Consider the following 15,079-nt stretch of genomic DNA (forward strand, 5'->3'; position numbering starts at 1 on the left):
TATAAATTTAAAATACCAAAACAAACTTGATTAACATTTAAGAGACAAAAAAATAGGGTTAAATATAATTTTGGTCCCCGATAAATTTATGTTTTTGCATTTTGTCTCTGATAAATTTTTCTTTTGGATTGAATTCTTATTATTTCAATTTTTTATTTAGGTTCCTGCTGTTAGTCCGTAATCGTTAAGTGTTTACGTGACTGTTAACTGGCCACACAAGCATGTTACATGTGATTTTTTTCTGATAGAAATTACATGTGAAAAAAAAATTAAGTACAAAATGACATTGTTTTGTGTGTTAAAAAATTTCATTTTTCTTTTTTTTTCTTTTTCCAATCTGCTACCCCTTTCTCTGTTGAGCCTAAACCCTAACATGCTCCTACTCATGGCCACCAGTGTGAAGGTGTGCAACTCGTCATTCATTCCTTGATTTAGTCAAATGTGTTATCTTCACTCCCTTAGTTCCCTTCATCTTCACCTATTCTTTTTTGCTTGCAGCTTCGGCAACCTCATTATTCGTCATTGCCGAATTTGCCGTCTCTCATCTCTGAATACCAACAATGATATCAAAAGCCCCCAAATAATCACAATGGAGAGTTTGGACAGAGCAAGAATGCTAGGTCTCTTTCCCTCATCCTATAGCAAATCAATATAATGTAAGTGTGAATGGGAAAGTATACCACATTCGAATAATAGAGGAGGAGAAATCACAATCTAACCATTGTTTGTGCTAGCCTATGAAGTACTGACACTCACATAGATACCGGGCACGACATGGACACGGACACGTGGACACCTGTAATGTCCAAAATATAAAACGTAGTACGAGTGTCGTGTACCCGAACGCGTATCAAACACCAAACACAACAAAAAAACTGGAGTATCCGTACTTTATATACTAGCTTTGGAAGCAAATTGAATTGGCCAACGACGAAGCATCCTCAAAACAAAGTTTGGAAGATGCCGAAATACGATCCTCATCCTAGAAATGCTCCTTTTGCTGAGAACGATGCCAGCGAATGCCCAAATCTAGTCGGTACAGATTTTTGGTAAATGGTCCTAGCTTTTAACCAGTGGTTACGCAAGTCCATTTTGGAGCTATTGAAGATGGTGAGGGATTTTGACAGGGGAAGATTATCGGAAAAAAAAAAGAAAAAGAAAAGGGTTTAGCTCAAGTTTGAGGGAACAAGAATGTTAGGGAAAAGGTGGGTCCTAGCAGGCGGGGTCATTTGTACTTTTTTTTTATAAAAAAATTCCATGCGTAATGCGTGGCTGGATATTAAGGATTACAGACTATATTTAAGTCAAAATTTCTGAAATATTAAGAATTCTATCCGAAAGAAAATATTATCAAAAATCAAACATAAAAAATATATATTTAAGAATTAAAAATATATTTAAATCAAAAAAATATTTAAGTATTTTGTTTTACTTATTCAGTACTGCAAAGACAAATATTCTTTATATGCACCAAAGACTGTCATACTTTATTTGATTATATATTTATATTGCGATTACTTTCCTTGGAAAACTTGACCAAATGCTATGTGTATCAATTTCTAAATATCTAAGAAATTTTATCTCTCCTAAAATAAAATAAAAACTCAATTTTTGTCAAGTCTAAGTCTATAAATTAAAATATCCCATTCCTCTCGTCTCCGCTATATATAGGGGTGTGTTTTCTTTATTTGTTTTATAGAGTACTTTGTGTTGTTAGTGAGTTCCGTTTCAATGTATGGAGGGCTTGTTATGTCTTCGCCTAATTCCTGTTCACTCACAAATGGTATACCTGGATATCGTAGTTTAATTTGGTACATTTTTTCATTACAACATATTTGCTGACTAATATTAATTAGAGGAACCATGATATAGTTGTAGGAGGAAATCTCTGGCGCAGGAAACATTCCACCAGCAATATTAACTATCCAGGTATGTCACACATGCATATTCTCCCTACTCCTTTAATGAACCTTTATTATCATTACTTTTTGCAAATATTGACATTGATATGGTAATGATAGATTGCATGTTCACTTTGAAATGTGATAAAGTAAAGAATTACTTTTCTCGATCACAGTAAGAAAACGAACTAATAGAAAAGGTTGAAAATATATTCGGTATCCAAAACTGCTTTTCACCTTCTACGTCAATGGATGTTGAACCCGTGTCTTCCTTGGCTTTGGAGGTTTCTAAGTTCAAAGGACTCGATGCTAATTTTCTTATTTAAAGAACTTTGTTAAAATAAAATTAAAAACAACAAAGTATTAGAACATTAATTTATGTTAATATATTATTTTATATACTTTAAAAATTGATAAATTATAAGATATATTAACTCAAAATAAAGACTTTTTTTTTTATCTCCACTCTTCAAAAATTATATCTCTTAAATGATCTCTTATGATAAGATTGAATTAATTAGGGCATCAGTCAACTCCAATTTTGATTGTTTCTTAGTAGTAAATTGTTATTTTATGTAGGTTGGGCTTTGAATATCTGGAAACTACTGAGGATAAGACTATGGGCCTCTTTTTTTCCTTAATAATAAAAAAAACAAAGGGTAAATAATTTTTTTAAAAAAAATAGGAAAATAAAAATCATAAAATATGCATCAAGAAATGGAAATTAAGATTAAGTGACCAATTTTGAACTATATAAAAGGTTAATCAGTGTTATAATGATTAAAATAAAAGTTAGAAAGTATATAGGAATTTGTGTATGCTTCATCCCCCGTTTACACAATATGAATATTTATTCATTTTTCTTGTTAAATAGAATTTTGTGCTTCTAGTTCATTTGTGATTATTATCTTTAATGCCATTTGGATGTTAAGGGTTTATTAAAAAGAAATTTGTTAGCATAATTTATACAAGTGGGATTATTTTTCTTAATTTAAAACTTTTTTTTTTCAAAATCAAAGTTAGAGAATGTTTGAATAGCCAGTTGGCCTCCTCCAAAATAATTTTGAACCTTTAAAATCAGTTTTATATCATCTTTGGGAGCCTCTAAAAGTCATTTTTCATCAAAGTTTCACCAAAAACTAAGTTTCAGTTGGAAGCATCATATAGGTTGCTTTTCAAAGTTCATTTGTCATTGCCAGTATTAATTTAACAACAACATCAAATAAAAGTTCTGTTAATTATTATTATTAAAAAAAACGAATCTATCATCATCCTTTTGAACAAAAAATACCCAAACATAAATCCCATTATATTAAACTCATTTTTTTAAATCACATTTGACTTTACAACTTACTTTTAATTCAAATTTATGTTTGCAAACGTAAACCAAACATACACTCTATTTTCAAAACTAATTTTCATTTTTCCTTTTTCCTTTTTTTAAAAACCTTCAAATGAAAATTCCTTTCAAAATTAAAGTCAACCTTTCTAAAAATATCTTTTAAAAGAAAAAAAAAATTTCATGTTAACCAACCAACAATAGTATATATATTGTCAAAACTGTGACTTTTCAAGTACCTAAGGATACATAGAAGCAATAATTGGACCCATCAAAAGAAAAAAATTATTAAAAAAAATCATTTTTTTACTATCTATATATCACAAAATAAAAAATATAATAAACAAAAAATAGGAAAAGTCAAAATCAAATTCTTTTTCTTGTTAATGGGATAATATAAATATTTTCAAAGTTTTTAAGTCTTGCATGACCAATTAGAGACCTTTTTATAACAAACATTTTCAATAAGGGATCTTACATGGATATTTATTTAATTTCACATAAAAATTATATAATGTCTGAAGAATTTAAATAATATAATTAAAATGAAAATGAAGTGTTAGAAAATTAATTTTATGTTAATATATTATGTTCATTTTATGTTAGAAAACTATTTGTTTTTCTAGTTAGCAGGGTAACATAAATATTTTCTAAGTTGTTAAGTCTTTCACGATCAATTAGAGATGCTTGTATAACAAATGGTACTTATACCTACTAATATACTTTCTTATGCGTAAATGACTCTAGAATTTGACTCTAATTTTTAAAACAAATTTTTTAATATTATCAAATTTTCTTAAGAGAAAAATATTATCAAATTTTGTTAACATTCTCTTAAAATATAAATTTTGGTAGTGAATTTTTTTTCAATTTTTAAATTGATTATTCTTTCTCGATTCATCATCTCATCGTGATCTTGGTTGTAATAATTTCGAAACAAAAATCTACTCTTTGTTGTGCGCATGACCACTAATAGTACATCCAAATTTGATGTTCTAGGTTCTTGTCCATCAAAAGCTTCGCAAAACAAAAGGAAAATTCAAATGGAATACAATCTTTTGAGGTTCCAACAATCTAGTTTGAATCATCATTACAAATGTATTGAAGGAGGGTCTGCATATCAAGAATGGAACAAAAAATATGTCGTGAAAGCAACCTCTAAACCATCTTTTGATTCTGGACTTCCAACTTCTAATTCCAAAAACATGTTGGACTCTGTAAAAAATTTCTTGGCAGCTTTTTATTTGTTTTGCTACCCTTACGTAATGATTGGCCGAGTAAGTTCAAACTTTTCTAGTATTATGCTCATAAATATTCATCAAATGTTATAGTTAATATTTAATTCAATTCATTTGTATGCAACACTATTTTGGACGACAATAACATGTTTAATGTTTTAAATGAGTCAATTTTATTGGTTTTTCGCCAGATGTTAAGCACAATTTGTGCAAGTCTCATTGCCGTGCAGAAACTATCAGATATATCTCCATTGTTTATTATTGGTTTGTTACAGGCAAGACTCCAAATATGTTGTTTCTCTTTAAATAGTAAACTGTAAACCACCCTTTAATTAACTTCGTTAATTAATACTTTTTTAGTTTTTAAAACGTTTCAGGCCTTGGTACCTTACACGTTTTTGGATGTTTATATTAATGGACTGAATCAGTTGTCTGACATTGAAATAGACAAGGTATGAAACTTAAAATTATAAATAAATATATAATATGGTATAATAATAAATTTCCTTTTTATGCCTTTTGGATCGACTTTTGTATTATTCCTTTTAAAAAATTAAAAATGACATAATTGTTGTAGGGCTTATCTAAAGTTGAATATTCATAAACATGCAAAGACCATAGTTATACATGAGTATTTATTCATTTGCAAATTTTAAACAGTTCATACGATTTTGACTACCAAGTTACTTTTTATATTTTGGTTTATCAAGTCTAATTAATTATTATATCCTTTGATATGGTGGAAAAAACATACATTTTATAGCTTACATACTTTTTGGAGGAAGTGCCTTATACTAATCTATATTACATGTTTTATTGCAGATAAATAAACCATATCTTCCATTGGCATCTGGACAATTATCCTTTAGAACTGGTGTTATTATTGCTGGATCATCTTTAATTTTGGTGCCATATAAAACCATCCATTTTACGACAATATTTTTCAAGATGAACTTCATTGACAAAGTAGAAGGAGGCTTATTGTTTTATTCTCTTTAATTTGCAGAGTTTTTGGCTTGGCTGGATTATAGGTTCTTGGCCACTGATTTGGAGTCTTGTAATGTGTTTTTCACTATGGACCGCTTATTCAATCAACGTGAGTTATTTTAGATTGCATCTAAACTTCCTTTGTCCCTTGAACAATGTTTTAAGATAGAATTATGTGTGTAAAGGTTATGGAGGGAAGCCATGGTGCAATAGTTGGATTTGCTATTATGGGACCTAGGAGTTATTGGTTCAATTGGTCATGATAAAGCTGCTTATAGTAGATCCATAATAATATAAACTAGATTAAGGAAATGAAACAACCGAGTTTTTTATCGAATAAATAACATCGTGGGATCCTAGACTACTCGATGAACTTGACCTCTCCAAATTTTCATTTAGAACACTCATGACAAGATAAAGTTTTCATATTAATTTATAAGGATCAATAAACTATTTAACTCTTAGATTTATTATTAATTAGTTTTCATAAGTTTAAAAATGTAATATAAATTTGTGAAAATAAATATAAAAACAAACATTATTTTAGAACTATTTAAAAATTATAAATTTCTTAATTCATATTTTAATTAATATTCTAAACAACTAAAGAATATACAAAAAGATAATTTTAATCAGTATTTATTTTTGAAATTATTTGAAATATTTTCTGTTTATAATGGGATAATAATGATAATTTTTAATTTTTTTACGAAAGAAAAAAATTTTCAGTAGTAAAATTTTAATGATTAAATTTAAAAATAGTTTAACTGAAGTGCCATTTTATCATCATCAAAATATTAATATTGATTAAAAAATTTAATAAAAACACATTAAAAGAAAGAAAAAAAATTTCATGTGACTACCATGTAAATCCCAACTCCCAAGTGACACAAGATGTCGCATGATAGGTTGACATGCTATTTAGTGCACACATCAACACTTAGTTGTCCCAAATTAATGTTAGGGACTAAAATTGTTGACGAAAATAAGGTAGGAACAAAAAGTGTAAATTTTTTTTATAGGATTGAAATAAAAAAATCGCATATTTATAGAGATCAAAATTTATTTAATCCTAAAAATAAATATTAAAATTAATATGATAATATCCTTTGATATAATTGATGTTATTTAAATTTTCAAATTTTACCATTAACTATTATAATTATTAAATGAGGACTATATGTAAGAGAGAGATATAATCCTCCTATTGTGTTGATGCTTTTTTTATAATTAGGATAATCTAAACACCTTATTTTCTATAAAAACAAAAAACAACTGAAATTGAGAAATTTAAATTTTCCCAAACGTGCTTCTACTAATTAAAATTGGCTATTCAAATTAAAACTAAGTTATTAGATGGACATATATGAATATTTTCAAACATGAACACTAATTAAAAGAAAAGCTCATTTTGAAAAATATTGTTTGATGGTGATAGCGTTGTTTTGAAACTTTTCAGGTACCGTTGTTGAGATGGAAGAGACATCCACTACTTGCAGCAATGTGCACTTTTCTTACTTTGACAATTATATTTCCAATTACATTTTTCCTTCACATGCAGGTTTTATTCTATAGCTAATTATGCTATATATATATATATATATATATATATATATTGTATTACCTTGTATGCGTATAACAAGAATAATAATGCTCATCCCAAGTTTTTTAGGTTGGATTTAACTATTTGAATTCAGAATGAATCATGATGGGATATGAGTAAGAAAGTTGAAAATAAATGAAGAGATAAAATGAACTCACTTTAATTTGGCTAGTTTGATATGTACATTTATATTGAAAGATAATTATGCCAAGTATGACTATCTCACCTAAATAATAGAGCCTGTAATTAATTATCAATAAATAATTACATACAATTACATTTAAGTCATAAACCATCAAACAAATACCATCTTTTGTATGTACTAACATATTTTCACCACATAATCCTAAGAATGCTATATTCTCTAACAACCCTTCCGATGTTATTAATAAAAATAATAAAGATGAAAGGAAGCTAAATACTTTTTTTTTTTTTTAATTTCTAACTAATTCATGTAACAATGTCCAGACTATTGTGTTGAAGAGACCATTTGTCTTTCCGAGATCACTGGTTTTTGTTATTGTATTCATGAGCTTCTACAGTGTAGGCATAGCATTGTTCAAGGTAAAGGCCTCTAGTTTCTCAGAACATATGTTTGTTTCTAGAATCAAGCTTTGGGTTCAATATGTCCACCTAATGTAAAACCTTTTATTGGATTTATATAGGACATACCTGACATTGAAGGAGATAAGAAATATGGCATCCATTCTTTTTCAGCACGTTTAGGTCAAAAACGGGTATGTGTTTCAAATGCAACATCTTAACAAAATTGCTTGTGCCTTCTTGCATGACCTTTGGTTGTTCCTGACTAATCATTGTCAGGTATTCTGGATTTGTGTTTCACTTTTTGAAATGGCCTTTGGAGTTGCCCTCTTGGCAGGAGCAACATCTTCTTGCCTTTGGATTAAAATTGTCACGGTAATATGCTTATTACATGTATAGGTTGCAATTATATATAGGTGTATATCCTTCTTTCCCTTAGGGAGTTATTCGTTTTGCACCCAACAATTGGAGTTTGATTTTGATTAGCAATTGTTAAAATATAAAACAAATGTCTTATAATTTCTTGGTTGTATAGTAAGTAATTTGGAGACACTTATATTACCTTTAAGTTTATTTTTTTCCTTAAATATAATGAATTATATCTTTGTCTAACAAGGAATAAAGGCAGGGCTCCTGACATTTTAGAAACCCAGAGTAAAATAATTAAAGAAAAGCCCTTATTATATGTAAATATTAAAAAAATAGAAATATATATTACCTAAACCCTAAATACATACGTAATTTCTTTAAAATAATTTAATTTTATTACATTAAGTGAATAACATGATTTTAATAAATCTCAAAAAAAGATATAACATTTTTCATTCAATTTACTCATGTTATCATCTATCATTTAATTTACACATTAAAAAAAATTCATACGCAAACATTTATACATAAAGACACCTTTATAAAAAAAAATACACAATATGTATACATAATTTTTTCTATAATGATATTATAAAATCTTGTTTTTCATAACTTTTCATTTTTTTTCTTTCTTTCTTTATCTTCCTTTTTCATCAAATTTTGTATTAGACTTTATATTTTCTCGTTCTCTCTCCTCTTCATTTTTTCTCTTATCACTGAAGATGATACACCTCCAAACAAATATACAACCATCATTTTCAATCATTTTTAAAGTCTTTATTTTTTTTCCTAAATGTTTTAATTAATAAAAAAATAAAGAATTGTTATTCCATCGTTTGAAGAAGAGAATATGTTATTTTTAAGTTAAAAATAAATTTCCTTTTAATAAAAATGGAGAGTCAGTTATACTTAAAAAAAATTTAAGCATGACATCTAAATAATATAAATATTTTCTATCATTGGAATTGTTATTATAAATTTTATAAACTAAATATCTTTTCTCCAAATGCAATTCTATAGCCTTGTATTTTTTGTTTAATTTATATAAAAATGATATGATTTTTATGATATGTGATCAATTATTGTGATTATTTTAGTTGTGGATTAAATTTAATATATTAATTTTAAAATTATAATTTATATTATATTTGGCTCCTAAAAAGTGCTTTTCTCTATCCCTGCCATCTATTATCTACAAACTATCATTATTTTAGATTAAAACTTATGTATATTTATGTTCGTTATTGATATTTCTAACTTTTAGTTTTATTCCTTTATAATTAAAGTTTAAGTTTGTGTTTTTTATCCTATGGGAAAAAAAAGCAAACACGTCTGTTATTAAAGGTCTATTACATGTTAATATGTCACAATTAACTAGAAATTTATTTAGCATTGATTTATGAATAAAATCATTAGAAAAAAATAAATCAACAAATAAAAGAATGATACTTTTTAATCATATATCATATTTTAATTTAAATAAAAAGAGATATAAAATTAAACAATAATTTTAATTCATTTATGAAAATAATATAAATCTTTCTATAATATACCTTTATATTTTTCTAAAAATTTTGGGTCCCTTTAATTCATGAGTCTAGGGTCATCATCTCTCCAATCAAGGTCCAAGGTTGGCCTTGATTAGAGGTCTATTATTAATATTATAAAAAATATTTTTTTATCATTTGTGACACATCATTCATTTCAATATATTAGTGTAATATTTATTATTATAACTATTTTATTTGTTTTTCCTACTATTCCTACAATAAAATCTTTAGAATTAAATATGTTTTGAGTTCTTGAAAAATTATCAAATTTTGTTTGGAATCCTAATAAATTATTTTTTCTTGTGTTGAGTCTCTAATAAATAAAAATTTTATTTTTCATCCTTCTTATTTTGTTTAGTCCTTCTAATATATCTATTTTTTTATTTTGATCCTTATAAAATTTTCTTCGTTTTGTATCAGTCCCTTCAAAAAATATTTGATATAGACTCAAAACAAAATTTTCTAATTTATGAGGAACCAAAAGAAAAAATGAATATATTAGAAAGACTTAAACAAAATAACAAACACTCAGCACAAATTTTTTACTTTATTAAGGACTTAATATAAAGAAAAAAAATTATTAGAGACCCAAAAATAAAATTTTCCAATTGACCTAAAAACATATTTAAATCGAATCCTTAAACTAGTGAATCTGACATGAACAATTACCACCCGACAAGTGAGACTATAGACTATATTATTGATAAGAAAACAAAACCAAAATTTTCAAAAATAAATTATCCCAACCAAGGCCTTATGCTATAAGCCGAAAAATATTGACAAAGAGTACACATATTCTTTCTCCCCTTGACCTCTCTGTATAGTTTACCAGAGTGTAGTAGACTATTTTGTTTAATATTAATTGTCGCCTGATAATATGGTAGATATTTATAATTAAATGAATAAATATTTCCCTAGGAGATATGTCTGTATTGCATAGATTATTCCAACTTTATAATCTTGATAGTATTGCAAAGGGTACAAGATGATCTTTAAAGGAGATACTCATTTAGGACAAATCATAGGTCTATTGTTTTATGGATCGATATACATGATATGAAATTGTTTAAACTTTACAACAATGTTTGAATTGATTGCCAATGTTTTAGGGTCTGGGACATGCTGCTCTTGCTTCCGTTCTTTGGTATCAGGCCAAATATGTAGATTTGACAAACAAAGTTTCCATAAGATCCTTCTATATGTTGATTTGGAAGGTAATCCTATTAAATACTATTTTTCATTTTAGGAGTTGAATATCAAGATTATTATTTAAAAGAAATAGTTTTATGTTTATTTTTCCCGTGTTTTGTGAAATAAGGTAGTTATTTCTGTTGATTTCCATTTTCCAATTCAAATACAAAAACATGAGGGTAAATTGTAATGGCCCGTTATCACTACATGTCAACTAGATAACTGATAAGTGGAAGCTTTTATTTTAGTTTATTTTTAAAAAATTAATTTAGCTTTTTTTTTTATAAATAATACTTGTGAACTTTTTCACATTTCAAAAATAAAAGCTAAAGATAACTTACAACTCTGAGATAATACATCCATATATTACAAAATTATTTGAATGAAACTGTGTTACTTATGACACTACAACATGCTATCAACACACAAACCTTTTAGATATAACACTTACAAACAACTATACATCTGTATGCAATTTTTGCAAATACAAAAAAATCGTAAACACTTAAGCGGGTCAACATTAACAAAAAAGATCAAAGGAAGGAAAAGAAAAGTCAAGTCTTTGCATTCGTGTATAAACTTCGATGTTCATAGAGAAAGATCCATCTTGCCTAATCATATATTCCTGTGAACATGATCTTCAAGGTCGTGACAATCACAACCACATGTCATAATGCAAATGCAAGCTTATCAAATATAATATACTTAAATATTAAAAAACCAAGTAGCAACCACATTCAAGCCACAGAGAATATCCTATGTACAACCATTAAATTTCAACAATCAAGTATGACCAAAGAAATATTCCACAAAAAGGTATAACTTTGCAATAATGATAATAATATCATGCAAGGAAATGCATACTTGACTCCATGAAAATTTTCACCACCACATGAGCTGTTAGGGATAAAGATCAAGCTAGCTGGTTTCGAGGACCAGGGCCTCCATAGAAGAGAAGAGAAGAGGAAATAGTAAGGCAAGGGATATTTTCATTCATGATTCTGGCTTATTTACATACTTATTTATACTATCCTCTAATAACAGAATTCTTATCTTTTTGTGCAAGAGGAATATCACAGAATCAATTCCGTTAAGCTTGTCCCCTGCTCTAATAGCATCATCACACAATAAGGATTTCTACTAAATCCCTTTTCTACCCTTAAGCATAATCTCAAAGGTAAGTTGGCCTCATGATTCTTCTTTTGGGCTTTTCCTCAATCTGCACCTTGGTATGATCTGCTTGCACCTCTGCTGAATATTCTATTTGTACCCCTGCTCTGTGGTCTGTGGTTTCCCTATCATCTCGCGGCCCTTGGGAAATCACCTTGTCCTCAAGGTGATAGTCATGGCAAAGAGTGGACCAATCCTCCCAAGATGTATCATCTGGGGATAAGCCATGCCATTGAACCAAGACTTCCCAAGCGTCCGAAGGGGTTCTGCGATAATCCACAATTGCTGCCGGAGTGATAATAGGTTGATCATTGTGAAATTGGTCTGGTAAAGGCGCGGGAGAGGTGGTCTCCAGTTGACCACGGAATGGTTTGAGAAGAGAATAATGGAAGACCTCATGAATTTTCGTATCTGGTGGAAGTTGCAGGTGATGAGCTACTTTGCCGATGGCTTCGATAACCCGGAAGGGTCCATAGTACCTCCTTGCTAGTTTACCAGAAGAACTCTGAGAGCCTTTGGCCGAGGTCTATCTATGGGGTCGCAATTTGAGCCAAACCCAATCACCAGAATTGTAGTTTACGTCGCTTCGGCGACGGTCTGCCTGTTCCTTCATGCGACTTTGGGCTTTCAAGAGCTTTCTACGAACCATTTGGAAGGTCTCATCTCGGTCCTGCAGCAAATTATCCACGACATCCACAGTAGAGGACCCTGCGATGTACTCAGGGAAATTGAACGGCTTCTTGCCGAAAGTGAGCTCGTAAGGAGTGGTCCTGGTGGCGGAATTCCAGGACGTATTGTGTGACCACTCTGCCCAAGGAAGGTACTTTCCCCATGAGCTTGGTCGCCGGTGAACGAAGCTTCTCAGGTATTGCTCAATAGTCCTATTGAGCACCTCCGTTTGGCCATCACTTTGGGGGTGATAGGCGGTGCTCATCCGGAGTTGAGTGCCACTGCGCCGGAAAAGTTCTTGCCAGAATCTACTAATGAAGAGGGGGTCCCGATCAGACACCAAACTCCGGGGAATGCCGTGAAGCTTGACGACGATGTTGACAAATAACGAAGCTACTGCTAACGCTGTGTGAGCTGTGGGTAGCATACCCAGATGAACCCCTTTCGAGAACCTATTCACAACGACGAGGATGACTGTGTGACCTTGGTACACCGGCAAGCCCGTGATAAAATCGAGAGAAAGGTCCTCCCACGACCGTGACGGTACCGGGAGGGGACATAACAATCCAGCCATGCGCTTAGTTTCGTACTAAGCGGGAGGTCTTGAGTTCGACTCTCAACGAGAGCACCAATGTTAGGGATAAAGATCGAGCTAGCTGTTTTCGAGGACCAAGGCCTCCATAGAAGAGAAGAGAAGAGAAAATAGTAAGGCAAGGGATATTTTCATTCATGATTATGACTTATTTACATACTTATTTATACTATCCTCTAATAACAGAATTCTTATCTTTTTGTGCAAGAGGAATATCACAGAATCAATTCCGTTAAGCTTGTCCCCTGCTCTAACAGCATCATCACACAATAAGGATTTCTACTAAATCCCTTTTCTACCCTTAAGCATAATCTCGAAGGTAAAGTGGCCTCATGATTCTTCTTTTGGGCTTTTCCTTAATCTGCACCTTGGTATGATGTGCTTGCACCTCTGCTGAATATTCTATTTGTACCCGTGCTCTATGGTCTGTGGTTTCCCTATCATGAGCGATCTTCATAGCCCCCATATCCCTTAACACATGATACTCATCTTGGACCATTGGGGACTTGTTACGATTCCTATTATTTACTCACAGGCTTCCTATGGAGTTCATGAGACCAATAATCCAGGAGTTCATGAGGCCAATAATCGAGATTGGTGAGGTGGACGCACAATCTGAAAGCTTATAAAAACAATTGCTTCCCTTGGAAGCTTTAAACACCTGCCACCCATTTTTATAATATAAAAATATAGCCTTCGATATCTTTTTTTGTATCTTTTCTTTTTACTATACTTTTTATTTTACTTTACATTGTATTTATAATAGAAATCTAATGTTTTATTTTAATCAGTAATATTTTTCTTCTAATAATCATTTTAATCAGTAATATTTACTATACTGTTTCTATGTATTTTATTTTAAGTATTAATAAATTCCTAACTCATTATTATTTTTGCGTGTTACAGCCTTTTACTTGTTATTCATTCTTCATCTTAGTCTTCAATAAGCTTTCCTTATAATTGCCTTGGCCTTTTTTCCTTTATCGATGTGTCATTGGTTGGCTTTGCTTTCATCAAAACATTCATATTTTATATTTTGACATTTAAGATCTTAAAGCACAAGAGGTCATGATTCACATTCTCTTTTCTTTATGAATAACAATGTCGATCTAATTTTATCCTTTGATGAAAAAATTCGACAACGTTAGAAAAGTGAAGGACATATTGGGATGCGACGTATTTTAAATTTATATATATATATATATATATATATATATATATATATATATATATATATATATAAATTCTTTGACTTTTTTCATACAAATTAAGTGGAACCTAATCTTGTATTGATGTCTTGTTTCTTTTTGCAGTTGTTGTCCGTAGCATACCTCCTCATGCCTTTAATCAGATAAGGATGACGTTGAAGGTTAAAACCGTCCTCGTGACACATACATCAGAATAAAATGGATATGTTTTGCATCTAAACTTTATTAAAATAGAAAAAACTACAGCGATATGTGTTCCCTGGATATCAGTTCTTGTATTATTAAGATATTTATTTAAATGTGTGAAGGCTTTATGCATATCCAAACTAAGATTGACCTCTATTGTCAAATCTTTAATATGTGGAACAAGAAAATAGAAGCAAACTGCTATACCAGAATTTGAGTTAAAAATTAGTTCTTTAGGAAAGAGAATAGTGATATTAATTTTGTGTTTGTTTGTGTTGCATAGCATGAGATAGAGGTCAATTATACGAAAGGCACATATGAAATAGAGTTCACGAAAGGCACAAACTCTTAAATGATTTCTTTAATAAAATACACGGTCGTGCTAATTATACGAAAATCATTTTCATGCAAATTAGCATTTCCGATTTTATAAAACACAGGATAAAACCATTCATATCAAGTATGAACAATTAAGCACATTTCCCTCAAAATCAAGTTTATATTCAAATCTACTATTAAAACTTTCTTTTCAA

General features: G+C 29.8%; 1 protein-coding gene across 1 annotated transcript; it reads left to right on the forward strand.

Annotated features, from left to right (window-relative positions):
• Positions 1–1,616: 1,616 nt before the first annotated feature.
• Positions 1,617–14,680, forward strand: PT11B (prenyltransferase family protein PT11b). Its single transcript, XM_003541409.4, has 13 exons — positions 1,617–1,783; positions 1,873–1,929; positions 4,240–4,517; positions 4,670–4,753; positions 4,856–4,930; positions 5,301–5,384; positions 5,485–5,574; positions 6,925–7,026; positions 7,537–7,632; positions 7,734–7,805; positions 7,891–7,986; positions 10,640–10,744; positions 14,466–14,680. Exons 1-13 carry the CDS (start codon positions 1,732–1,734, stop codon positions 14,505–14,507), a joined length of 1,233 nt encoding a protein of 410 aa, XP_003541457.1. The 5' UTR covers positions 1,617–1,731; the 3' UTR covers positions 14,508–14,680.
• Positions 14,681–15,079: the final 399 nt, after the last annotated feature.

The sequence above is a fragment of the Glycine max genome, chromosome 13, assembly GCF_000004515.6.
Source record: "Glycine max cultivar Williams 82 chromosome 13, Glycine_max_v4.0, whole genome shotgun sequence".
NCBI classification, from domain to species: Eukaryota; Viridiplantae; Streptophyta; class Magnoliopsida; order Fabales; family Fabaceae; genus Glycine; species Glycine max.